This window comes from Chiloscyllium plagiosum, unplaced genomic scaffold (assembly GCF_037043375.1).
Source record: "Chiloscyllium plagiosum isolate Xiang-an unplaced genomic scaffold, Cpla_swu_hap1 HiC_scaffold_23, whole genome shotgun sequence".
Lineage (NCBI taxonomy): Eukaryota > Metazoa > Chordata > Chondrichthyes > Orectolobiformes > Hemiscylliidae > Chiloscyllium > Chiloscyllium plagiosum.
Genome location: NW_028270161.1, coordinates 54,571,184 through 54,598,050, shown reverse-complemented (window position 1 = coordinate 54,598,050; position 26,867 = coordinate 54,571,184). Strand labels below are relative to the sequence as shown.

Sequence of the window (26,867 nt, the reverse complement as noted above, 5' to 3'; positions counted from 1 at the left end):
CCCTAATCCCACACAGTAATGGGAGGCCAGATTAACCAATGGCTATTGAACCAGAGGCTTCCCATTTTGAAGAGATCTGTATGTTGCAAGATACGAGTGAGGAGTAACACTTGAACCTGTTGTGTCATGGCTGATTTGATTGAAACTTAATCTCATATTCCCACCTACTCCCTGATGACCTTTCAACCTCCAGGCTCACCAATAGTCTAGCCACCTCTGCCTTTGAAAAATGCTCGAAGACTCTGCTTCCACCAGTCTTTGAGGAAGAGCGCTCCAAAGACCCATGGGCATTGTGAGAAAAACGTTCGCCTCATCTCTTTTAAATTGGTGAACATTAAGTTTTAAGGAACGACCCAGAGTTCTTGATTTTCCCATAAGAGGCGCCATCTTCTCTCCAGCTACTCTGCCAAGAACCTTCAATATCTTATACATTTGAATCAGATCACCTATTATTCTTTGTCCATGATTTATTCTTCCAGTCGATACAAGCCATGTCTGTCCACCACTTCCCCATAACACAGCATGGTAAACCTCACAACATCCAGTGCATTTACACCCTTCCCTCATTAAGCAGGGAGCTTACAGGGTACTTCATCACAAGATACCTTCTCAATAGCACTGTTTAAAATGTAAATAGAAAGCAAATCTTCAACAGCCAGGCTAATACAGCGCTGATGCAGTGGTAGTGGGGAGAAGGTGAGGGTAAGGGGAGTAGGCTCACTTTAGAGCAGTTGAACTTTTACCCAAGGCTGACAGGGGAAAGGGAGACTCCTGTAGATCACCAGATCACCATCCTGATCCCCTGGCTCTCCTGCAGTTTTAATTCATTCATGGCTGGGTCTGGCGTTTATTGCTTATCCTTAATTTCCTAGAGGGTAATTAACAGTCAACCACATTGCTCTGGGTCTGGAGTTACATGTGGGCCAGACCAGATAAGAATAGTAGTTTCCTTCCCTAAAGGGCTTTAGTGAATCAGATGGGTTTTTCTTGACAGCTGACTCATGGTCATCATTAGATTCTTAATTCTAGATGTTTATTGAATTCAAATTCCACCATCTGCCATGGTAGGATTCTAACTCAGGTTTCTGGAACATCACCTGGGTTAACAATCCAGCGATAATACCCCTAGGCTGTTGCCTGCTTCTTAAACTGCCCTCACAGTCACTCAGGTAACAAGAGGCCACCTGGATTTTGTAATAACTCTGCTTACCAAATGTTTTAGTCAGAGTTATTGTCTGCCCGTCTTGGGCAGCTTTTCTGGCATTGAATGCATCCCGGGAAGAATAGCCACCATAGGGTCAGGTGACCACCAGGTTCCGGTATCTTCAAGACATCAATTCCCAATCCTGGCAAGACATGAATATATCTCATCTCCTGACACCAGCGCACCATGCTGAAGTATCAACCATAGCTCAGTGCTGTCATCTCTGAGTCAAATGCTCATTGGTTCATGTCCCACATCAAACATTTGAGCACCTATGAGGACATCGCTGTGCGGCGCTGAAGATGTGCTGCAGGGTTGGGTGGTGCTGCCTGTTAGAGAAGATATGCAAACAACATCCTGACAGCTCTCCCAGGTAGATCGGAACTTTTGGACAAAGAGCAGCCTCCTTGTTCTGACGTGTACAAGATGAAAAGCTCCAAGCTCTTACATCCACTGTCGAAGTTCTGTGCTACCAAACATTTATAGAAGAGCAGCAATGTTCTCCTGACCAATATGTATTCCTCAAGGACCTCTGGCAAAAATAGGTTTTTGTTTGTTGGTCTGTGTTATCTGAAAATGAACAGCTACATTTTCTGACCAGGCAACAGTGATGATTACAATTCAAAAGTACTTCATCGTCGGTGAACTGTTTTGAGACCTTTTTGAGTCATTGAGTCACGTAGAATGGAAAAAATCCCTTCAGTCCAACCAGTCCGTGCTGATGATAATCCCAAATCAAACTAGTCCCACCTCCCTGCGCTTGGCCCATATGCCTTCAAACATTTCTCATTCATGCGCTATTCCAAATGTCTTAAACATTGTAATTGTACCCACATCCACCACTTCCTCTGGAAGTTCATTCCACACATGAACTGCTCTCTGTGTAAAAAAAAAATTGCCCCTCATGTCTTATTTAAGTCTTTCTCCTCTCACCTTAAAAATATGGCCCCTAGTATTGAAATCCTCCACCCTAGGGAAAAGCCACCTACCATTCACCTTATCTATGCCCCTCATGATTTTCTAAACCTCTATGTAAGGCCACCCCTCAACCATCAACGGTGAAATGAAATAAGTCCCAACCTGTCCAGCCTCTCCTTATAACTCAAACCCTCTGTTCCTGGCAACATCCTGATAAACGTTTTCTGAACCCACTCCAATTTAATAATATCCTTCCTAAAGCAGGGAGACTAGGACTGGACAGAATACAGTGAAAGACGTGAGATGGAATTCCAAATCTTCCTTTCTGAAAGACTTGCATGAAACATTGAAAAGCAGGTCGCTTTGTTGCGCTGGAATTCCTTAACTATGCGATAGGAATTGACTCCCCCACCCCACTCTTGTTTGCATCTGGCCTTCTCTTTTGAGTTCATCTTACTATTTAGCTGCCATTTTAGTCTGAACTGTCTAATATTTACAGGATTCATGTCAGCCCTGGGAAATCCCAAATCAAATCCCCCTTCCGAAAAATAAAAGAAGCTTTTGGAAGCACTCTGTGAATAATCAGGAGCAGTCCAGTAGGACTATTGTGATTCTTGATTCACTGTTTTTCTGACCTCTGTGTCTGTCGAGCAGATTGTAATTAAAAGCGCTCTCAAACATTCCCTTAGTGACCTGGGGTTAATTTAAGTCAGTGTCTATCTACGCACAATAAAAGTAAATCTGACTGTACATGATACTAACAAACTCAACATGACTTCCTCAGAGGATTTGGTCTGAATGGCAGCCAAGTTCTGTTACATCTTTTCAGATGAAGCTGCTTCAGGCAGTATGATGGTCCATTAGAGACCAGAGCCTTAGAAATCGAAGAGACACAATCCCGGTCTCATCTGGTAAGGCCCTTCTGCAATGTTTCCTGTGAAGTTGGCATCTCTCCAACAAAGTGGGGGCTGGAATTTTGGTGCCCAGTGTTTAGGAATCACCTTTACACCCGACTTCCCCAACCCATTGCCAAAAATCCAAGATGTCTGCACAGTAGAGCTCCTGTGCCGCAGCTCATCTACTCCGATCACTTTTATTTATCTTTTTTCTTCCTTTCTTTTCATTTTTTTTAACTTACTTACCTTGTCCTGAGCGTGGACGGCATTGGCGGTAACAAGAGCAGGCTCAGGGCATGCACCTTGAACAGTCTCGAGCCGGGCCTAGGACGCAGGCCTTGAGTAGGCCTGCCATGGACCTCAAGCCAGGCCCAGAGTGTAGACCTCAAGCTAGATCTTGAGTGAGCCCCCTACTTACTTTTCTGGAGCAAGAACAGGACCTGGAATTGGTGGTTGCTACATCTGCAGAGGAGGTGAGTTAGGCCCAGTGGCAAAAGGTGGCACTTGAGGGTTGGCAACTTCGATATTTGTCGGGTCCGACACTGGCGGTAATAAAGTGATGGTGGAAAGGTGTCATGACAACATCGATGAGGTGGGCCCAGAGGCAAAAAAGGCAACTCTGATATTGGTTGGTGGGATGGGTGCAGGCAGCAGTGAAATGATGGCGGAGGAAAATCAGTCCAGCAGCAAAGATAGAGCCTGAGGATCGGCGACTTCGATGTTGGTTGGGTCCAGTGTAGACGGCAGTGAAGGGATGGTAGCATAGGCATTGTTGACAGTGATGAACTGGCACAGGATTGATGGGCTTTCTTCAAGCTCTCTATCTCTTTTTCCCTTATTGTGAAATTAGTCAAAATGGCGCCCTGTCGTGGTGACGAATGAAAGCTTTTCAGTGTATTTTGATGTAATCTTATTGTAAAATACATGTGGCAATTAAATCAAGAATCCAAAAATCAAAATCAGTTTTCTGATTGTAAGTAAGTGCGGCACGGTGGCTCAGTGGTTGGCACGGTGGCTCAGTGGTTAGCACTGCTGCCTCGCAGCATCAGGGACTCAGGTTCGATTCCAGCCTCGGGTGACTGCCTGTGTGGAGTTTGCGCATTCTCCCCATGTCTGTGTGGATTTCCTCCGGGTACTCCGGTTTCCTCCCACAATCCAGAGGTGTGCAGTTTGGATGAATTGACCATGCTAAGTTGCTCATAGTGTTTTAGGATGTATAGGTTAGGTGCATTAGTCAGGGGTAAATGTAGAGTAACAGGGGAATGGGACTGGGTGGAATACTCTTCAGAGGTCGGTGTGGACATTTTGGGCCTCCCCCCCGCCCCCCCCCCCACCCCACCATCCAGGTTACCTTTTAGTAGCGACACTGTCGCCCATTTGGAGTGCCTTGTTGAATGAGCCAAGAAACTGGGGGTTCCTGGTGTGGATGATCCCACTATCACTCTGCCTGAGTCTGTCACACCCCTCATGATGATAACTTGCCTCCTGCTGTGGAACCTGTGTTCACCCAGGGAAAACAGAACCTGCCTTTACATCACACATTGCACAGAGCAGGATCTCACCCACTGGACAGTCAAGAGGAAAGATTGTGCTGGCTGGAGGAGATGATGGGTTGTAACATTGAAATCACTCATTGGATGACCAAATTATCAAATTAATCCCCAGTGTGGGATGGAAACTTTGTGTTTCTATTTCTACAAGGCAACACCTTGCAGCCAAAGAAATACTTTTGAAATCACAGCATTACTATAGTGTGGAAAGAGGCCATTCAGCCCGTCGTGTTCGCACTAGCTTTCTGAGTACTTTGGCTTAGTGTCAGTCTCCTGTCTTTTTTCTACAGCCTTGCACATTTCTCCCACTTAAATCCTCACCCTGAATGTTTTGCTTGCTCCTGCCTCCACCACACTTCCCAAGCCCTAACTACCGCTGAGTGAAACAAAATTATTCTCATTTCGCAATAATTCTTTTGCAAATCACTTCCAAGCTGCGCTCCCTTGTTCTTCATACTTTCACAGGTGGGAACAGTTTATGAACTCTGTCCAGAGCCCTCAGGACTTTGGAAACCTCTCACAAATCTCTCCCCAGCCTTCTCCTCAACAAAAAGAAGCTGTCTCAACTTCGCGGGTCTAGCCTCTGAAATGAAGTTCCTCATCCCTGGGACCATTCTCGCCATCTCTTCATAGCACTCAGAACTGTGTGTTATACTCCAGCTGAGGTCTAACTAGTGTCTTAGTGGCTCAGTGGTTAGCACTGTTGCCTCACAGCGCCAGGGATCCAGGTTCAATTCTAACCTCGGGCAACTGTCTGTGTGGAATTTGCACGTTCTCCCTGTGTCTGTTTGGATTTGTCTGGATACTCCAGTTTCCTCCCGCAGCTCAAAGATGTGCAGTTTGGGTGGATTGGCCATGCTAAATTGCCCAGAATATCTGGGGATGTGCAGGTTGGGTTGATTAACTATGGGGAATGCCCCATATTATGGTCTGGGTGGATGCTCTTTGGAGGGTCTGTGTGGACGTGATGGGCCAAATAGCCTGCTTCCACACTGTAGAGGTTCTGTGAATCTATACGTCCATCATAACTCCTTGCTCTTGTGGTCTGTCCCTTATTAATGAAGCCTAAGATATTGTATGTTTTATTAAGAGCTCTCTCTACCTATCATAGAGTCATACAGCATGGAAGCAGACTGTTTGGTCCAAATAGATCATGTTGACCATGTTCTCAAACTAAACTCGTGGCAATTGCCTGTGCTTAGCCCATATTTGTCGAAACCTTTCCTATTCATGTACTTATCCAAATGTTGTAACTGTACCTGCATCCACATTTCCTCTGGCTTAATGATTCCTGCACATACACATTCAAGTTGCTTTGCTCCTGCACACCCATTAGAACAATACTCTTTATTTTACACTCTGACTCCATGTTCTTTGTGCCAAAGTGTATCCACACACTCCTCTGCCTTGCCAAAGGAAACAGTCACATTCCCACATCATAAAATCCCACCTTTTGATTATTTCCATTTAAAGGTTTTCATTAACAAGATGACCATGTCAGCATTCATGCCTGGTTTAGCTCGTGCCACCTCTCAAAAAGTTGACGAAATACAGATGTCACAACTAAGCCAGATGTAGCCAACAATTTGAGGACAGACAGCGACGAGCAGCTAAAGTGTGGGCTTAACCATTCACCAGGACGCCAGGGTGAATCTCATGCTATTTTTCAATCTATTGCCATGGGGTCGTAACAGTGCAAGTGGGTAGGCAGTCACTGTAAAATCTGATTCGAACAATGGCACCTCATCTCCGACAGTGTACTGTGCTGGAAAACCAATTGACGCACCCTACATCCCGCTAATGATAAGAGACAAAACAAAACTGCAGATGCTGGAATCCAAAGTATACAGGCAGGAGGCTGGAAGAACACAGCAAGCCAGGCAGCATCAGGAGGTGGAAAAGTCAATGTTTCTGGTGTAACCCCTGAAGAAGGGTTACATCTGAAATGTCGACGTCTCCACCTCCTGATGCTGTCTGGCTTGCTGTATTCTTCCAGCCTCCTGCCTGTCTACTTCTAATGTTAAATCAAAGTATTAATGGACTGAGATAGGGTTTCCTTAATGCAAGGCTGACTGCTGCACTGGTGGTAAGGGACCAGATCTCACGGGGGGGGGGGAAGGTCGAAAGAGCACGCGGGTTGCTAATGTCTGTTACCAACAACTTCCTCTCCAGCTGATTCTTGCAGTAATAGGCTTCATCCCCGAAAAACACTTTTGCAAAATAGCCTCAGTGATTCTTCAAAGACAGTCGACTATCGAAAACTGTTTCTTTTAATTTTTTGCTATTATCAGAAAGTCTGTAACTAGTGAAGATGAAAGTAGCAGCCTGTCTTTTCATATGGTCTGTCAACGGGTGAGTACGGAAATCCTAACAATGATAAAACACTGCCAGTGGATTGGAAGTCTGTCATTATGACATCCTGATTGCCATCTTGTTAGTTTGTTTCTTAAAACGATCCATTCACAGAAACTAAGTTAAATTGCAGGCTTGACATTGACCTGAAATTAGCAAATCGTTCGGAATGGCCACTCGTGCTTTAATCAAAATACTTAATTATAGAAGAATTGACTCACTTAACTCAGCAAACATTGGACTTTTGTTTCAATAAATGCACTTTGCATGGCATGCAGGTAAAGGTCCTGTTACGAGACTTGCCAGACTTTCCTGTTGCTGATGTCCAAATGATATGTAACATATTTAAATCACGGTGCTTTGTTCCATTGGCAAAATGGCATGCCCAATTCCTAAGGGTATATTGTCCATTTATTCTTGAGTTGAAAGCATTGCTGCCAAGGCTGATATGTGTTATTCCATCCCTTGAGAAGGTGATGGTTGTAAAGAGTTAATACTCAAATATGTTGGTACATCACTGTGAGAATTCTGGCATTCAGCTCTGGAGTGTTGTGATGCTGTCTACATCCTTGTGTTCCGCTTAGGAGTGTAAAAAGCTAGATCAGATTAAAAGGTGATCTTGACAACAGCCAGGATCCACATTCTCTTGAGGCATTGCCAAGGACTGAGAAACGTCTAATTCACGCCATGTTGAATACAAAATGTAGGGGCATTCTTTCAGGAAGTGTTGCTGCATGTGGGGTGGAGGTGCTGTTGTGTAGAGAGGTCTTTGAACAATGAGGGAACTACAGTCAGAATGGGACATGCCTTGGATATTGCTGGGCACCTGCTGCCCTCGATCTTCTAGATGGCGAACTTTGCCAGTTTCGAAGATGCTGCCAACGATGCCTTGGCAATATGCTGCAGTGTTCCCTGTAGATATTGAAGCCACTGTGTGCCGATAATGGAGGGACTGGATGTTCAGGACATGATACTCTGATCCCATGTGGTTCCTGATTAATCATTGTTAGAGTCAAAATCTATAACAGTGAAGAAACGTGGGCAGCAGATTCTTGGCAGGAGTAGTAGCAACATTGTCTGGTGATCAGTGGGAGACTGTGAATTAGCAGGATATATATTCTGGGGGAAGGAGCCAGTTGGAGTTGGAAGCAAATATGACAGGTCATTCAGCCACACTGGACTCAACTTTGCTCAGAAGTATGAAGTTCTCAATCTGTATCATGAGCTAGTTAATGGAGCAATCTCCCTTTCGATAAACGCTTGACTTAGGATTGTCAGTCTGCAGGGGGAGAGCTAATTAAAATCGCCACCTTAAAATTTCCGTTAAATACAATGGAGTAAATAGCTGAGACGGTCACTTTATTCTTTCTAAAGATGAGTCATACAGGACTCGAAACATTAACTCTGTTTCTCTCTCCGCCAACGCTGCCAGATTTACTGAATTTTTCCAACACTTTATTTTGAGTCACCGTATTAACTGGCAAAGAATGCCAATTTCGTATGAAATGCAGATGCTAAAATCTTTCAAAAAATATTCAACTGGTCACTTTTTTAAAAACTTATACATTGCCATTTGATTAATTTTAACACAGTCTTTCAACATTGTTCAGTAGTTTTGGACCTGAATATTTTTTTGTCGAGGTTTACACTGAAAACATTTCAAAATGTTAAAGCCTAACACTCCTAACCTTTTCACAGCCATTCAGTGGCTGAATGAATGATTGCTTTTGCTGTGTAACAATACACAAGCTCGTCTTAGACAACCTGAAAGTTAGCCTGAAGTGAGTCCAACTCTTATTTTAATAAGAAAGTAAGTGCCCTGAATCCATTTCATGATTCCTTTCTAAATCTCTCCAGAATGCAGCAGGTCTCAGGTCTGACCCTTTTCAGTCTTAGCTGATCTACACAGACTGGGAGCAGATTCTTGCAGAAGTTTACATTAGGAAAGTGGAACTCTACTAAAAGCAGCATATTGAGAGTTCAGGACCAGTGTGTTTCTCTAACAGTGAAGGGACAGTGTAGCAAGTCCATCTGGACTTGAAACATCAGCTTGCTATCTCTCCATGGATACTGCCTGACCTGCTGTGATTTCCGGCACTTTCAGTATTTAGAAGGATATGTATGTCAGATACAGAGCATTGAAAAACAGGGGAGGTCCTTCTGACAGTGTAATGGGGTGCATAAAAGAAAACGTAGGAGGCAAAGAGACACTATGAAGTATGTTTGGCAGATAGGATTAAGGAAAACCACACAGGAGTTTAGAAGTATATTAAGAGCAACAGGATTATCAAGGAACGAATAGGGCAATCTATCCATGGGATCAGAGGATGAGGTTGAGGTCTTAAATGAATATTTTTATCTGTATTTACAAAGGAGAAAGGCATTACATTTCATTTGGGATAGTGACGTTCCAGAGCATGTTAAAGTTATTAAGGAGGAAGTATTAGCTGTTTGAGCAGACATAAAGTGTATTAATCTCCAGGGTCTGATGAGATGTATCCCAGGCTACCTTGGGAGAAAAGGAAGGCGATTTCTGGGGCCCTGGCAGAGATATGTAATACCTTGCTAGCCACAAGGGAAGTGCCAGATGATTGGAAGATTGCTAATGTGGGGCAGCAGGATAGGCCAGGTAATTGGAGCAGGTAAATCGACGTTTCGGGCAAAAGCCCTTCATCAGGAATAGAGGCAGAGAACCTAAAGAGTGGAGAGATAAATGAGAGGAGGGTGCCCTCACCCTCCTCTCATTTATCTCTCCACCCTTCAGCCACTCTGCCTCTATTCCTGATGAAGGGCTTTTGCCCGAAACGTTGATTTTCCTGCTCCACGGATGCTGCCTGAACTGCTGTGCTTTTCCAGCACCACTCTAATCCAGAATGTGGTTTCCAGCATCTGCAGTCATTGTTTTTACCGAGACCAGGTAATTACAGACCAGTTAGCCCGACGTCATTCGTAGGGAAATTATTCAACAAAAATTCTGAGGGACAGGATAAATTAAGATTTGAAAAGACAGGGATTAATCAGGGATAGTCAGTGTGGATTTGTTTAAAGGAGATCCTGGCTGACCAGTTTAATAATGTTTTTTGAAAGGCGACTAAATATATCGATGAGGGTAGTGCAGTTGACATGGTTTACGTGGACTTCAGTAAGACCTTTGACAAAGTCCCACATGAAAGGTTGGTCCAAACGCTGATGGGATTCAAGCCAATTTGGCAAACTAGATCCAAAATTGACCTCCAGATAGGAGGCAAAAACTCAAAGGAGAGTTGCTTTTGTGTTTGGAAGCCTGTGACCAGGAGTGTATTAAATGGATCAGAGCTGGGATCCTTACTGTCTGTTATGAACATTAATGACTTGGATGTGAATGTAGAAGGTATGATTAATAAGTTTGAAAACGACTTGAAAATTGGTGGTGTTGACTGTGAGGAGGATGGTCTCAGATTACAGACTAATGCTGATCAGCTGGTAAATTGGGCAGCTGGAATTTAAACCATATACTTGAAAGGTGGTGCATTTTGGAATTCTAATAAAGTAAGTCTACGGTAGGTCACTAGGGAGTACTGAGGAAGAAAAGGGACTTTGGTGTACAAACCCATAGATCTCTGAAGGTGTCAGCACAGGTAGACAGGATGGTGAAGGAGGCGCATAGGATGCCTGCCTTCATTACCCAGGCCATAGAATATAGGAGCGAAGAAGTCTTTTATAAAACTTTGGTTGGGCCACAGTTGGAATACCGTGTGCAGTTCTGGTCGCCACACTATTGGAAGGGCATGATTACAATGGAGAGGGTGCGAGGAGATGCACCAGGATGTTGACTGTGGTAGAAAGTCTTAGTTATGAGGAGAGACTGGAAAGGCTGCATTTCCTTTCCTTGGAGCAGAGGAGGCTAAGGGTGAATCTGATTGAGGTATACAGAAGTATGGGAGGTGAAGCCAAGAGAGATCATAAGAACCTCTTCCCTATGACAGACATATCTAAGACCAGAGGGCATAGGTTTGAGGTGAGCAAATTGAAATCCCTGGAAACTCTTGAGGATTTCTCATAAACATAAAATCAAGAAATTATCAATAAAATGAGTGAGTGTATTTACTACATTAACACTAGCAATGTCTGCTGAGTTGTTAGCAGTGAGAATTAGATAATTGTGTACCAGAGGTTAGAGAATATTTCTCATTAACCTGTTCTGACATATTATATCACGGGTTCTGGAGCAGCTGTGATTTGAACCCAGCGCTTCAGACTCAAAGGTAGGGACACCATCGCTGCACCACAGGAGTCCTAGAGTAGAAGATGTAGGCAGAGAGAGTGCTGCACTGTCAAAGGTGCAGAGTTTTAGATGAGATTATTAAGTGGAAAGTGACAGCCACTTTTGTATTTGAAAAGTAATTAATTGGTTGTAAGGTACTTTCAGTTGTCCCAAAGTTGTGATGAAATGGCAAATAAATTTGCAAGTTCTTTTGCTTCATTTGTCACCTGTTAATAAATCAGGCATTGAATTATCCTCTGCTCCAAATTATTGCATGTCCTTGTGTGTGTTTGACAATTATACACCGATATCATGTAAACAGCCTCCATTCCTTCGACAATTTAGGGGTAAACTTTCTTTATTTTTTGTTTTACGAACTATTGGCCTTATAAATATTTCAGACCAACCTGTCTTGGGTCTTAAATTATTAAGATGAGATTGAATTATTTACGCATCTATAAACTACTGTCATGTTCTTAAACCCCTCTTTGCAAAGGATTTCACAAAATGTCATTGTTTTCGACAAGAAAGGACTGAGTAGCTTTTTCCTGGTGGGTTGAAGGAGAGTGAGACTCCTTAGATACCATGCTGATCAATTTGAGCAGTAAGCTGGTATGGTTCTGGAGTATCACAGCCTAATGCTGATAACGATCTATGTTTTAAAAAAAAAAACCTGACTTTATAAATAAAACACGATGAACTGCATATTAATGAAATGTTTATCATCCTCCCCACTCTGACAGCACTTGTCACTTCCCCTTACAGTGTGCACAGATCATTTTGTATTGTCCATTAAAAAAGAAAACATTCATTTTTATCGCTCTTGTCTTTCCATTTATTTGCCTGCCATCTGCCAGGGTGGGATCATTAAAATCATGTTGAAAGCGTGTTATCTAAAAGCATGTGTGAGTTCCAATCCAGCGACAGGAATTTTCTTTCCCCAGGTACTAATGCTAATTTCCCCTCAGCCTCTGAACCGACAAACAATTAAAAGAAAGCAACTGTCAGAATCTGAATTTCAGCCGTACAGTCTGTGCCTGTGTAATTGTTTCCTTAAATACCTAACAGTGAGGGAGAACTGTAACAGGATTAAATTGAAAGTGGCACTTGATGATTATTTGAGATCTTTCCCTCTTGTATTTATTCTCACTGTGCTACATTCAGCCATTCTGACCAGTGACTGCAATATGACAAGACATGTTCAACTTTTATTTAAATCGAGCAGCTGACAGCCCATGGTTTGAATGGGATAATCGATTTTTCACGTGCTGTGATGTCACTCTCAGTTGACTATGGGTCACAGAGTCATACATCGTGGAAAGAGACCCTTCAGTCCAACTCATCTGTGTCGACCATATTTTCCAAACTCCACTAGTTCCAATTGCCTGTGATTGGCCCATATCTCTACAAACCCTTTCTACCCACGTACCTGATCAAAAATGTTCCATGTGTGCACCACCCTCTGTGTGAAAAAGTTGCCCCTCGGCTCCCTTTTAAATCTTTCCCCTCTCACCTTATACCTATGCCCTCTAGTTGTGGATGTCCCTACTTTAGGGAAAAGACTCAACTATTCGCTTTATCTATATCCCTCTTGATTTTATAACCCTTCATAAGAATATCCCTCAGCCTCTGACGCTCCAGGAAGGAAAGGTCCCAGCCTATCTAGTCTCTCCTTATAACTCAAACTCCCCCCAGTCCCAGCAACATCCCTGGTAAATCTTCTGTGGGAGTAAAATTGGATTCAGCGTAAAACCAATGCTGCTCCTGACTCTCTCTATTTTCCAACGGGTAGGATAAATTTAAATAACTCCCTGTGAATGTTTGAACTGCTACAAGTCTGGCCTTTCAAACAACCCAGGCTACAACTTGCCACCGCTGACAACTTTGTTGTCAGCTCCTTGGGATATCAATGTTTATCACACAATCATAGAATCCCTACAGTGCAGAAAGAGGCCAGTCGGCCCATCAAGTCTGCACTGACCCTCAGAAGAGCATCCCTCCCAGACCAACCCTCCTATCCTATCCCTGTATCCCTGCATTTCCCATGGCTAACCTATCAAGCCTGCACACTATGGGGCAATTTAGTATGGCCAATCTACCTAGCCTGCACATCCCTGGACACTATGGACAATTTCGCATGACCAATCCACCTAGTCTGCACATCTCTGAATGTGGGAAGAAACCGGAGCACCTGGAGGAAACCCATGCAGACACGGAGAGAATGTACAAACTCCACACAACCCATCAGTTAATGGTGGAATCGAACCCGGGTCCCTGGTGCCTGGTGCTATGAGGCAGCAGTGCTAACCACTAAGCCACCCCTACAAAATCCAATCATCTCGTCCCAATCCCATTGTGATTTGTGGGAGCTTGCAAATGGCTGCCATGCTTTTTCCGTTGTAACAGTGATCACACTTTGAAAGGACTGTACAGGCCTTTGGGATTGTCCTGTAGACCTGAAAAGTAGTTTCCTAAGTGCAAAACATTTTTTTTTTGTTCACTCATTAAACCTCTCTCCACTCTGTTCCTTTAAAATCCTTCTTGAATCCGAGCTCCAGTTGTCTGAATATCTTCTTATGAAGCTTGAAGTCAAATTAAAATCCTGTAGAGCTCCTGGGAAGTGTCTTGGAATATTTTAAAGGTGCTATGCAGTACGTGTTGTTGCTTGAGTTTTGTTGGCAATCGGCAGGAATCTCCAGAGGTTGACTTTCGCAAGGCTGGAATTTTAGTGCAATGCCTTACTCATTTTGAGCCTAAACGCTGAGATGGTGTTAGAGTAGCATAGATGAACTTGCAGTTATATAGCACCTTCAGCAAATTAACCCCCCCCCCCCCCCAACCCATCTCCGGCTTCCAGGTGTTGTCATGGGAGTGTTATTGAGGAAGGAGGCATGAGGGCAGATGATCAAAGACATAGGTTTACAGAAACATTTTCAAGATAGAAAGGATGGGGAGAGGTGTAGAGATAAATCCCAGCACTGAAAGCAGGGCTGAAAATGTTGAAGTGATTAAAATGGAGGATGCTCAAGAGGCCACCATTAGATGATTGCAGAGACCCGGGGATAATTGTGGGGTGTACATGTAAAATCTAATACTGTGCCATGATGGTGCCGCCATGGGGCAGCATGTAAATGAAGAAGGGGCGGAGGTCAGTTCCTCAGCGAATACCAGATATAAAACAGAGGGAGAGCTAGGGAAGGTACTGCAAGCATTAATCTGGCCACATTTAAGAGAAGGAAGAAAGACATGCACTATATTTAGCACTATCCATGACCTTTGGGCATCTCCAAACACTTTACAATGTTTGCAGTTTGCAGGCAATGCATTCCATACCCTGACGACTCTCTGTGTGAAAAAGGCGTTTTTCTCACATTGCCCTTGCTTCAGTTACACGTCGTTTTAACTCCATGCTCTCTAATTTTTTTACAAGTGGGAATAGCTTATCCCTATCTACTCTGTCCAGCATGCTCATGATTTATAAACCTCTACTAAATCTCCTCTCAGTCGTCTCCTCTCCAAGAACAGTCCCAAACTCTTCAAACCATCCTCATGGTTAAAAGTTTCTCATCCGTGGAACCAGTCTTGTAAATCACACCTGCACTCACTCCAGTGCTTTCAAATTTTTCCTATAATGTGTCACCCACACATGCAGAAAATACTCCAGTGGAGAGCTAGTCAGAAGTCACATGATACCAGGTTTTAGTCCAACAGATTTATTCCGACAGGTGAAGATCTAACAGGTGTCTCAGACTAGTTCAACATCACCTCTTTGCTCTTGAACTCAGTACCATGATCAGTAAAGCAGAGAACCCTCTCTGCTTTGCTCACTGCCTTCTCCAACTGACCTGCCACTTTCAATGATCTAGCTCATATACACAGTCTGATCCTCAGCTCCCTCTGCTCCTGAACCCCTTTAGAATTGTATCCCCTATTTTATATTGTCTTTCAATCTTCTCCTGACAAATGTGCATCACCTCACATTTCTCTGCATTGAAACCCATCTGTCACCTATCCAGCCACTCTACCAACTAATCAATGTCCTTTCAAACTGTCCTCCTCATGATTTACAGTTCTTCCAAGTTTAATGTCGTCAGCAACAGTTAATTTGCACACCATAGCAAATTTACATACAGCAAATTCCCACCAACAGCGATGTGATAATGATCACGAAATCTGTTTATATATTAATGAGCAACGATATCTCCTCTGCCATTCCTCAGAATAGTGCCATGAGATATTTTACATTCACCCAATCAGGCGCATAGGTCCTTGCTTGACTGAAATATGGCACCTCTTGACAGTGCTCACGTCCACTAACCTGTCTGTCATGGCTTTTGAGCTAAGTCTTAGATTTGGACTTAATCCCAGAGATTCATAGGCTAGAGTGCTACTAATTGAGCCACGATTGACTAGATAAATCTGGATGGAGCCAGGCCAATGCAGTCCCACCAAGCTGGACAAGAGTGGAGAGGCCTTTGAAGGGCCAGGCATGGTCAATAATGTCGAACCCCTGTGGCCAAGTAACGAAGGATGAAGATGGATAGTTCACCTTCATCAGAGTCATATAGGATGTTGTTTGTGAATTTATTTTTCTTCTGTAGCAAACTCTGATTGGAAGAATTCAGACATGGAAATGTGGAATGGATGGGATTGGATTTAGGAAGTGACAACATGTTCAGTGATTTTGGAGAGGAAGGGATGGTTGGAGATGCACTGGTGGTTTACAAGGGTGACTGAATTAATTGTTATTTTCCAGGAGATGGATGATCCTGCTCATTTAATGGCACACCCATGGTTGGGAAATCATTAACACGGTGACTCAGTGGTTAGCACTGCTGCCTCACAGCACCAGATTTGATGTCACCTTCGGGCGACTGTCTGTTTGCACATTCTCCCCATGTCTGCGTGGCTTTCCTCCCACAATCCAAAGATGTGCAGGTTAGGTGGATTGGCCATGATAAGTTACCCATAGTGTCCAGGGATACACAGACTAGGTGTATTTGTCACAGGAAATGCAGGGTTACAGGGATAGTGTAGAGGGGTCGATCTGGGAGGGATACTCTTCGGAGGGGTGCTGTGGACTCGATGGGCCAAATGGCCAGCTTCCACACAGCAGGGATTCTGATTAACTGTATCAACAAACATGGAGACCAGGAAAGGAAGTTGGGCAATGAGCAGTTCAGTGGGAGTAGGTTTGGGAGGAATAAGAGATGGGTCTCACAGACCATTATTGGCCATGATTGAACGATGAAGCAGACTCGATGGGTTAAATGGAGTAATTTCTGCTCCTATGTCTTATGGTCTTACATGGTGAGCTCTGAGATACCAGAGGGATGACTAGACAGAAACTGAAAATGTTTAGGGTCACGGTGGGGAGATTTAGAGGAAGGTTGTGCCAATGGAAGAATGGAAACAGTCAGGACACCAAAGGTGAACATCTATGAGGTTCTCTGTCATTGTTGATGGAGGTGAGGGTGGAGGAGACAAGGGAGAGATGCTTTAGATAACAGCTCGCAGGAAAGAAGCAAAACCCAGCTGGACTATCTGTACTTTACAGAATGACCCTGAAATAGGCAGCAGTTCGCTAAGACAAGAGCAGAATTCACTCGTGCTTTACGTATTATCTGGCTTATCCATTCAAGTGCATGTCCCTTGGAATTAAGCGAGTGGATTTTATGAGGGCAAAATTGCCAGAGCGAGAGTGAGTCGTGGCTTATATCGGCTGTGTAAGGAGAGAGACCTTGGCCAAGATTCTCTGAACAGTTTTGGACAATCATCAGAAGAGCTCCACGTTGTATTTTATAATTGGTCATAAAGTTTAATACTGCAGGACAATTCTCCAAGAACTCTCAGAGGCAACACTTCCCTCTTCATTTCTGTGAGTTTGTTTCGAATTTAGTGCTGAAAAGCAAGAATTGAAATAAGACATTTCATTGAAAAATCTGTTATACGACATAGGCAGGCACAGGAAATGCATAGCTTACGAGTTTGAAAAACTGGTACAAGAAAACTCGTGCAGTTTGCCTGAATAGGCAGTAGTTGGAAAAATACATCGAATCAAATTCAAACTGAATATTCAAAGTATCAGTGCTTTTCCATAATTTCCAAACTATTGTATAATGGCATTTTTTGGACTTTATAACATCTAGTTTGTGAATTGGCTTCAGGTAGAATGGGATCACAAAAGCTGCTGGACAGGTTTTAGAATGTACCAGGGCCTTTCAGAAAGAAGTATGGTGTCCTGATCTGGCTTTGTTTGAGTGTGGTTCTGATCCCATATAAAATGGTTGACTCCTAATTCTCTCTTATGCCGCTGAGTTAGCAGGGCAACATGGACTTCACAGTAAGTGCAGCCTTAACGTTGCTCCCTACACCCTAGAGAGAAAAAAAACCTAATCAATTTAATATCAATATATAGAGGCAAAATGCAACATTATTATTCAAGATGACCCTTCCTTAACAATGCAGCTGAAAGGAAATTCGTCAATAATCGAGCAAGTTGCTTTGAGACTCAGTATGTAGCAGAATGCCGCTGTCTCTTTGATCCAGCCCCTCTGTTTGTTTATAAGTGGACCCTTCTCATTTACAGGTACATGAGAAAACATCATTGGAAAATCTCACCCAGCATCTGACTGAGAAGCGACCGGAAGATGGAAAGTTTGGACACGCAATGGTGGATTTTAATGTGGGCGGAGAGGCAGATGGTTAGTACCCTTTGTTCTGAATTATGGCTTCATTCAAATTAAGGGCTTTTCCACGTCAAATTTCATCGAATGGTTGTTTTGCACGTTCTTGCCTTAAAGATGCACATTTTGTGCTCACATTTTTTGGTCATCAACGTCATAGTTTTCAGATAAAGTTTTGTGTGATTTCTCCTGTTAGACTTAATGGCAAAAGTACTATTTAAAAGGAAGTGCTAACCTTCATTGTATATTAACATACCTGAGTACCATCGCAGAATAGAAAACAATTAAATGAAATGCAATTTATAATCCAGCACGATATGAAAGCCATAAGAGCAGCTTTACGCTAAAGTACTGATTTACAAGCTAGCAGATTTAACCAGGTATATGCAAGTACAGAAGACATAGAAAAGTGAATACTGCATTCTTTATTAAACAAGAAACAAATGCTAAATACGTATTGAGATTTTTCAGGATTCAGTTAGCAATCTAGTCAATGCCAGAATAAAGATTGTGTTACATGAGATAGAGTACAACAAGGTGGAAAGTACTTTTACCCTTAAGATGTGATAGCCCCATCATAGGAAAATTGTGGGAGATATGCTGCCTTTTGCCATGGACCAATTCATCAGGGCACAGTTTTTCAGCCAAAGGTCGATAACACACAGGAATTTCATCTGCGAGAACAGGCTAGCAAAGCTAAGACCTAGCAAGACAGGCATTCCACCTGTTGGATGTAGATGATCAGGATTGATCACTCTCCTCCTGAAATGACAAGGCAGAGGATTGCCTCAATAGAGGTCTTTACATTAAAAAAAAATGTTTTGATAGAGTGGACACAGAGAAATTGTTACCGTTCATTAAGGAAGAGCAAAATTAGAAATCATTGATACTAGAAAGAAATTGAATAAAGGGTTTGTACTGGAGACTGGAGAGGATATGGACTGGGCTGGCACAGGGAATGGTATAAATCCACTTAATGGGCATCTGGAAAAGGTTGAAGGGAACAGAGATAAAGTAGAATGGGAGGCTGTACAGGATGTGAGATGATTTGGGCTGAGTAGACAGGTAGATTCCAAATAATTCTACCTAAGGCATGAGGTTGAGGGAAGAATGGGGAATCATAAGGTGATGGGGATTATTTGTAATTGACAAAGTTTAACATTTCTGTGGTTGGTCAGCCTGCACCAGAACTTGACTGATTGACCTTCTTCATGTTGGGGACATGCATTTGGGTCTGTCTCTGGTGATGCAAACATTGACTTGCTCTGCGCTGTGCCTTTTGCCATTCACTGGCAGTGAGTTAATGGGCCAATTTGAACTTGGACCCGAGTGCCTCTTAGTGACTTTGAGGCATAGCGGAATCATTAACACTCGAAACAAGAAAAGCCAGGTTAGCATACCACCAGGACCCTTTCCACTGTCAATGATGTGTTAGCTTCTTCATGAAACTCAACATTTGTTTTGAGGAGACTGGCGGTTGTGCATACACTGATTCAATGTAAATGCTTAAACTTTAAGAGTTCAGAAAAACTTGGATTGGTGATCAGGACTATAGTTCCAGGCATTGGCTTCTGGGCATCAGGATTATTCTTTCTTTGGGATGTGGGCAACATTGATGAGATGGATGTTTTTGCCCATCTTTACCTTCCCAAAGAAGGTAGTGGTGATCCTTCCCTTTGAAGCGTTCCAGTCCTTGTGATGAAGGTGCTCCCCCAAGTATTGGACAGGAATTTCACAGTACCGATCCCGAGAGGACTGGGATAACTGGCTATTATTTGTGAACCTTAATGAGATATGATTTCAGAGGCAATTGGTAGCTAGTCTGTGTGACATTAATGTCTGCAATGAACTCTCCATTCACTCTGTCCAGGGCTGTCACTCACTCCTCTCCATAAACCCCTTCCAGGCCTACTACCCCCTAGTGTTCTTCCAACTCTTGTGCACTTCTACATCTTTGGCCACACCATTGGTGGTCATACTTTTAACAGTTTAGATATTAAATTTTAGAATTCCCTCCCTTAAACCTTTCTCTCTCTCTCTCTTTCTTTCTTTCTTTCTTTCCACTTCATAAAACTGACACCCCAACTCATCTGCTCGAATACATCATTCTGCAGCTTAGTGTCAAATTTGGTCCGATAAAACTCCTATGAAACATTTTATATTTTCTTATAAAAAAGACCGTATGCAAATGCATCTTCTCACTGTTAGAGGTGAGACAGTGTGATGGCTCAGTGGTTAACATTGCTGTCTCACAGCACCTGGGGCTAGAGTTCCATTCTGTCTGTGTAGAGTTTGCATGTTCTCCCCGTGGCTGCGTGGGTTTCCTCCAGGTGCTCCAATTTCCTCCCACAATCCAAAGATGTGCAGGTTAGGTGGGTCGTCTGTGCTAAATTGCCCATAGTGTTCATTGGTGGACTAGCCATGGGAAATGCAGGGTTACAGAGATAAGTTAGGGGGTACAGGTATGGGTGGGATGCTCTTTGGAGGATTGATGTACTTGGATGGGACGAATGGCCTCTTCCCACCCTGTAGGGATTCTATTATTCTACCACCCTGGAGCAGGAAGCTAGTGTTGCTAAGGGCCATCATTGCGCACCCGCACTGTACTGGGACAGGGAGTGGGCGCTATTGACTGTCATTATTGTGGTGCCAAATGTTGCTGCCCACTCACGCAGTCACTGCCCAGCTCACCCAGGAAGCAGAGCAGCGAGCCATGCTACAGGTGAGGCAGCCAGTTGTTTGGAATGGGGCAGCGATTGTCTGGCATCCAGTCCTCTGATGCAGGAAATGTGCAGCATTGTTGGCATGCTGCCTCAGGCCCTGCAGCTGTATGTGTGCTGGGTGCCCACATGCTTTGCGTGCAGCGAGTTCCCAATGAATAACCATCAGCCAGATGACCAGAGCACCGGTTGGAACTGTTCGGTGCTTGGCACTAATCTCTTCCTTTATCCACTGCTACTGACAGGAAATGCAGGAGTCTCCGAACCCAGGATCTACCGAGAAGCTCGTGGTCGGAGCAGCAATGAGCCCCATATCAAGCGGCCTATGAACGCCTTCATGGTCTGGGCCAAGGATGAGAGACGGAAGATTCTTCAAGCCTTCCCTGACATGCACAACTCCAACATCAGCAAGATTCTGGGTAGGTGATCCCTTTTGATTAGCAACCGTTCTGGGGTGATTGTTTTGTTATTCCTTTAGCTCAAAACAATTCGTCAAACAAGGCTCTGACAGAAACATGCCAAAGAGCATGACCATTTTTCCTTAATAGTTTGTAATTAAATACAGTACTTAGCAACACTGAGACTGAAGTATAGTTGTCAGGTAGGAGAATGTTAGCCATGTGTAGATGTGATTAATTAATAAGTGTGAAGAGAAACAACATTCCCTGAGAAGACAAAAGGCAGCCTGAATCGTTAGGATGATAATGTCCGTGTAATTCTTCCTGACAGTCTTGACAGATAACAACCATGTAATTCTTTTTGTGAGTCACTTATTCTTTGACTTTGCTAAATTAAATTACATTTTGTCAGGAAGAAACAGCCTACTTAATGTCAAAACAGAGATAACTTGCCTAGCCACTGAAGAACAGTAGGGATTGTACGTTTGAATTACTTTCTGTGTTCTTTAAAAGGGGTGTTTTAATTGGGAATTTTTGATGTATAGAAAAGGGGAAGTATTAAGAACATTAGGGGCTGAAGGAGGCTGCGGTAATCAGTTCTGTGCACCGTTTAATATGTGTAATGGATGAGAAACCACCCAGTACCCAGAAATTTTGAATGAATCGACATAACTGGCTTCTTTGAGTGTCGCTTTCTCTTGTCTCGAGGAATCTTACTGTGCTCTCAGGTAGCAGCACCCCCTGACATCCAAAGGCTCAGGCAGCTGAACCACTTCCAGGCTTGTGCCCTTGCCATTTTGTACGCAGTTCCCAGGAAGTATGCTGGGTTGACTCTCCCTTCTGACTTCCCACACCCTCACTGTGTGGAAAGTGATTGGCCTGAGCCCAGCTCTCTAGGACAGCTGAGACTGGAACACAGCATATGGTGGATTACAAACTCAGACTTACCTCCTCTCTCTCTCTCTCTCTATCTCTCTCTCTCTATCTTTTCTCTCTCTTTCTCTCTCTCTCTCTCTCAATTTCTCTCCTTCTCTGTTTCTCAGTTGTCCCCGTTGTCCTCCTCTGAAAAGAGATATATTTTTAAGACAGGCCTTTGCTCGGCAAATATTCACAGCGTTATTACGGTTCAGCGATTCCAGGCATCCTCGATAGTTCAAAGGGGCCTTCTTCCAATTCCAATTAGTGGGAATCTCAGCCCAAGGGATCAAGGAGGACGTTGGCTCCTTTGGTCTCGGTACCTCAAGGGAAGAGTAAGAGAAAGCAGTCAGGTATCAGCTAAGCGCAAGGTTGGCTTTGCTTTTGGTGAAGGTATAGTGGTGGTGGTTTATTCAGTCATGGTTCCTGACTTGGCCAGCATTTCTTGCCCAGAGGGCATTTACAAGACGGCAACATTGCTGTGAGTGTCAGCTCCATGCAGGTCAGACCAGGTTAAGGACAGCAGATTTCCTTCCCTCCATTGTTTACGTGGTTGTCATTAGACGAGCTTTGAATCGTTGAATGCCTACAATGTACAAGCTGGCCCTTTGGCCCATCGAGTCAACACCGAGCCTCTGATTAACATTCCACTCAGACCCCTACCATGTTCCTGTAACCCTACGTTTCCTCTGGCTAACCCACCTAGCCTGCACATCCTGAGCACGATGGGCAACTTACCATAGCCAATCCACCTAACCTGCAGGTAGAGTCATACAGCACAGAATCGGACCAACCAGTCCATGCTGAACATAATCTCAAACTAAACTAGTCCCACCTGCCTGCTCCTGAGACATATCCCTCCAAATCTTTTCTATTCATGCATTTATCCAAATGTCATTTAAACTTTATGAATGTATCCACATCCACCACTTCCTCAGGGAGTTCATTCTATATGTGAACCACCCTCTGTGTAAATAAATTGCCCTTATGTCTTTTTTAAATCTCTCTCCTCTCACCTTAAAAATTTCCCCCTAGTCTTGAAATACCCCATCAGTGTGAAATGGCATGTGGCATGAACCCTAGCTTCATCCTTCATGATTTTATAACTTCTATAAGGGGTTCAGAACAGATTTACAAGGATGTTGCCAGCGTTGGAGGATTTGAACTTCGGGGAGAGGTTGAACAGGCTGGGACTGTTTTCCCTGGAGCGTCGGAGGCTGAGGGGTGACCTTATAGAGGTTTATAAAATCATGAGGGGCATGGATAGAATAAATAGACAAGATCTTTTCCCTGGGGTGAGGGAGTCCAGAACTAGAGGGCATAGGTTTAGGATGAGAGGGGAAAGATATAAAAGGGACCTAAGGGGCAGCTTTCTCACAGAGGATGATACGTATATGGAATGAGCTGCCAGAGGAAGTGGTGGGGGCTGGTACAATTATAACATTTAAAAGGGACCTAGATGGGTATATGAATAGGAAGGGTTTAGAGGGATATGGGCCGGGTGCTGGCAAATGGGACTAGATTGAGTTGGGATATCTGGTCAGCATGGACGGGTTGGACCGAAGGGTCTGTTTCCATGCTGTACATCTCTATGATTGTATGCTCGTCAACCTCCTGTGCTCCAGTGAAAAATGTTCCCAGCCTCTCCTTATAACACAAACCCTCCATCCCTGGCAATATCTGGTAAATCTCTTCTGAATCTTTTCCAGCTTCATAATATCCTTCCTATCTTTGGACTATGGGAGGAGGCTCACATAGACACAGGGAGATTGTGCTAACTCCACACAGACAGTTACCCAAGGGTGGAATCAAACCCAGGTCCATAGCACTGTGAGGCAGTAGTGCCAACCTCTGAGCTATCCTGCAATCCCCAGGAAATTTCAGAATTGAATTCAAGTTCTACCAGCTATGGTGGATTCCGGATTGCTACTCCAGTGATTTTATCGCCACTTATGGAGTCCACGTTAACATACCAACATGTGCCTTCATCTGCATGTGATAGTCTGAGGCTATGGATGGTTATAGCGGAGACTCCAACATTCATTTCAGCTGAGAGGCATCTCTCCTGCTCTTACCATCTGCCGTTGCCATGGTGCTCCAGCTGTTTATAGAGTCATTGAGGTGTACAGCACAGAAACAGACCCTTCGGTCCAACTCATCCATGCCGACCAGATATCTGAAATTAATCTAGCCCCATTTGCCAGCATTTGGCCCATATCTCTCTCAACCCTTCCTATTCACGTCCCCATCCAGATGCCTTTTAAATGTTGTAATTGTACCAGCCTCCACCACTTCCTCTGGCAGATCATTCCATACACACAACACTCTCTGTGAATAAGTTGCCCCTTAGGTCCCTTTTAAATCTTTTTCCTCTCACCTTAAACCTATGCCCTCTAGCTCTGGACTCCTACCCTGGGGAAAAGACCTGGGCTATTCAGCCCAACCATGTCCCTCATGATTTTATAAACTTCTAAAAGGTCACTTCAACAAAAAAATGCCAACCTACGTTGTTCTATCATCATATAATTGCTACAGTGTGGAAACAAGCCATTTAGCCCAACAAGTCCACATTGACCCTCCGAAGAGTATCCCACCCAGACCCATTCCCCTACCACTCTACATTTACCCCTGGCTAATTCACCTGACTGTGGAAGGAGACCAGAGTACCTGGAGGAAACCCCGCAGACATGGGGAGAACGTGCAAACTCCACACAGACGGTCGCCCAACGGTGGAATCAAACCTGGGTCCCTGGCAGTGTGAGGCAGCAATGCTAACCACTGAGCCACTCTGCTGCCCTTTAGCCTATTCAGTCTCTCCCTATAGCTCAAATCCTCCAACCCTGGCAACATCTTTGTTAATCTTTTCAGAGCCCTGAAAGCCCTTTTCTGAAATCTCCTTGAACGTAGCACTGCAGCCGCAGCTTCCTTGGCTGTCAAATCCTGGAGGGGGATCGAATTTGGAGTTCCTGGCTCAGAAACCTAGTGCTCTGCGAGGGTCAGGGAAGGTGCTTGTACGATTACCCGAGTGACAGCGATATACTGTTGCAGCAACGAACAACAGACTTCAAGAGAGACAGTGGGAACAGCCATAAAACGTCCACTTCTGCAGATGTCTGATTCTAAACCGGAGATTTACTGGACCCCTGTTAACTCTAACTGGACCTCACCAGCGCCTGCTAGTCACGAGGGATATTTAACAATCTGACACCCAAAAATCATCTTTATTTATTGAGTATTTGTGATGACCAAAAATGAATTTTTAATCTCCAGCAGGAAGCCTTCATCCTCAAATTTATAGTCAGAATAAAATGATAGCACAGTTTGTTTTCACTTCCTTTGATATTCTGTTAAAAGTAAGTGAGCTAGGGAGAGAGAGAAATAAAACAGAAACAGTGAATTATCACATTAGTGAGAAATCAGTGCTGAATTATTACTGAATAATGTAACGGGTTTCTGATGATGTATTATTCCTTCTGAGCAAATAGCAAAGTGTTGTTTGATCTCATGGAGACTGGTTTCTCATATTTGGAGATATATTTAGACACAGAGCTGGTGTTGTGTGAAAAACAAGAAGCCTTTCTTTCAACCTGCGTGATAGCTGTTTAGTAGAAATATTGCTTTGCATTGTTTTGACATTTTCCACATAGATCTTGTGAGTGAGCTCGCAGGCTTCCCAGTTATATCCAGTGGACCCATGGCACAGGTTAAAATTCAAACTGCCTTCTGGGTAGTGAGAGCCGTTGTGATCAATTTGAACTAATTTCTGCCATTTTGAAAGGGGACCACCTGTTTCAGGCAAACCTCATTTGATATATCCTCAGTCCTCAGTGGTTATTTCAGATTGGGACAGACCGCAACCTGTGCCAGACATGCAAACTGCTTCCATGCCACTGGAATCAGGAAGAGCCAACCTTCAGATTAGCTTTTGCAGGGTCAGGAGGTCATGGCCTAAGCAAAACGACCTAGCTTCTGCAATCCTGGGGCCATCACCCCTTGGGGTCATAGTATCCACCATCTCAACAGCAGCCAATATGCCACTATCCTACCCATTACTAATTGACAATGCTGATACCAATGGCATCGTTGGTACAGAACAAACATGCTCCTTAAAGCGCCTGTAGCTTAGGCCTTAGCGTTGCATCTCCAGTATCTCAAGAAACTTTACCCAGCAATCCTTGAACATTCTTGTGATATGCAGTGTTTACAGTCAAATTGACCCCTGACCTTGGCCACTGGGCAATGTCCACTCAGGCCAGTCTCAGTAAGAATAGTGCGACGTTTACTGTCCATGGTTTCCACCAATTAGAAAACACTGCCAGCCTCGCTGTACTTAGGAAGCCAAGACCTGGTGGACTCATAAAGGTCTACAGTACAGAAGTAGGTCCTGTAGTACATTATCTCCAGGCAGTCAAAAATACTCACTTAACTCTCCTAATCCCATTTTCCAGCAGTTGACCCAGAGCCATGTCCGACTTGGCATCACAAGTGCACATCTAAATACTAATTCAGACCAGGCAAATTCTCCATTTGTTTTATGTTTTCAAATCAAGAGCAGGTGGGCTCCTGGCTCAGAGGAAGGGACACTACCACTGCACCACTAATTCTTGCTGCGGTCAGGTTCTGCGCTGACGTCCAAGTACGTAGCTTGAGCTTGGGAGAGCTTCAAATACTCTGCAGGCCACCATGATTGAGGATCAGCAAGAGTCAAGTGGTCTCTGTTTTCAGAAGGTTAGCAATTGAGATCAGATAGTCCTGAATTGGCATGAGCCTGAGGAGGCTGCGATGCGTATTACCAAAGCAACATTACAGTGTGACAGAATGCAACCATCGTCAGCAATAAAGGGATAGAACAATGAGTGGCAAACTGGCTTATTGTGCAGAAACAGGGCATTTGTTAGGCTGACATTTTGCACAGACTCTCGAGGTTTCAGCTGACATTTTGCACAGCTTCTAAGGAGTCGTTAATATACAAACAAAATCTCGCC

At 43.9% G+C, this 26,867-nt stretch overlaps 1 protein-coding gene across 9 annotated transcripts in view; it reads left to right on the top strand.

Moving 5' to 3' along the window:
- sox5 (SRY-box transcription factor 5) overlaps window positions 1–26,867 on the top strand; it is a 375,057-nt gene that overhangs the window by 329,123 nt on the left and 19,067 nt on the right. For all 9 annotated transcript variants that reach the window (XM_043713397.2, XM_087999687.1, XM_043713395.2 and 6 more), the window contains 2 exons: window positions 17,753–17,867; window positions 20,815–20,988. In XM_043713397.2, coding sequence (XP_043569332.1) covers window positions 17,753–17,867; window positions 20,815–20,988 — 289 coding nt within the window. The remainder of the gene's footprint in view (window positions 1–17,752; window positions 17,868–20,814; window positions 20,989–26,867) is intronic.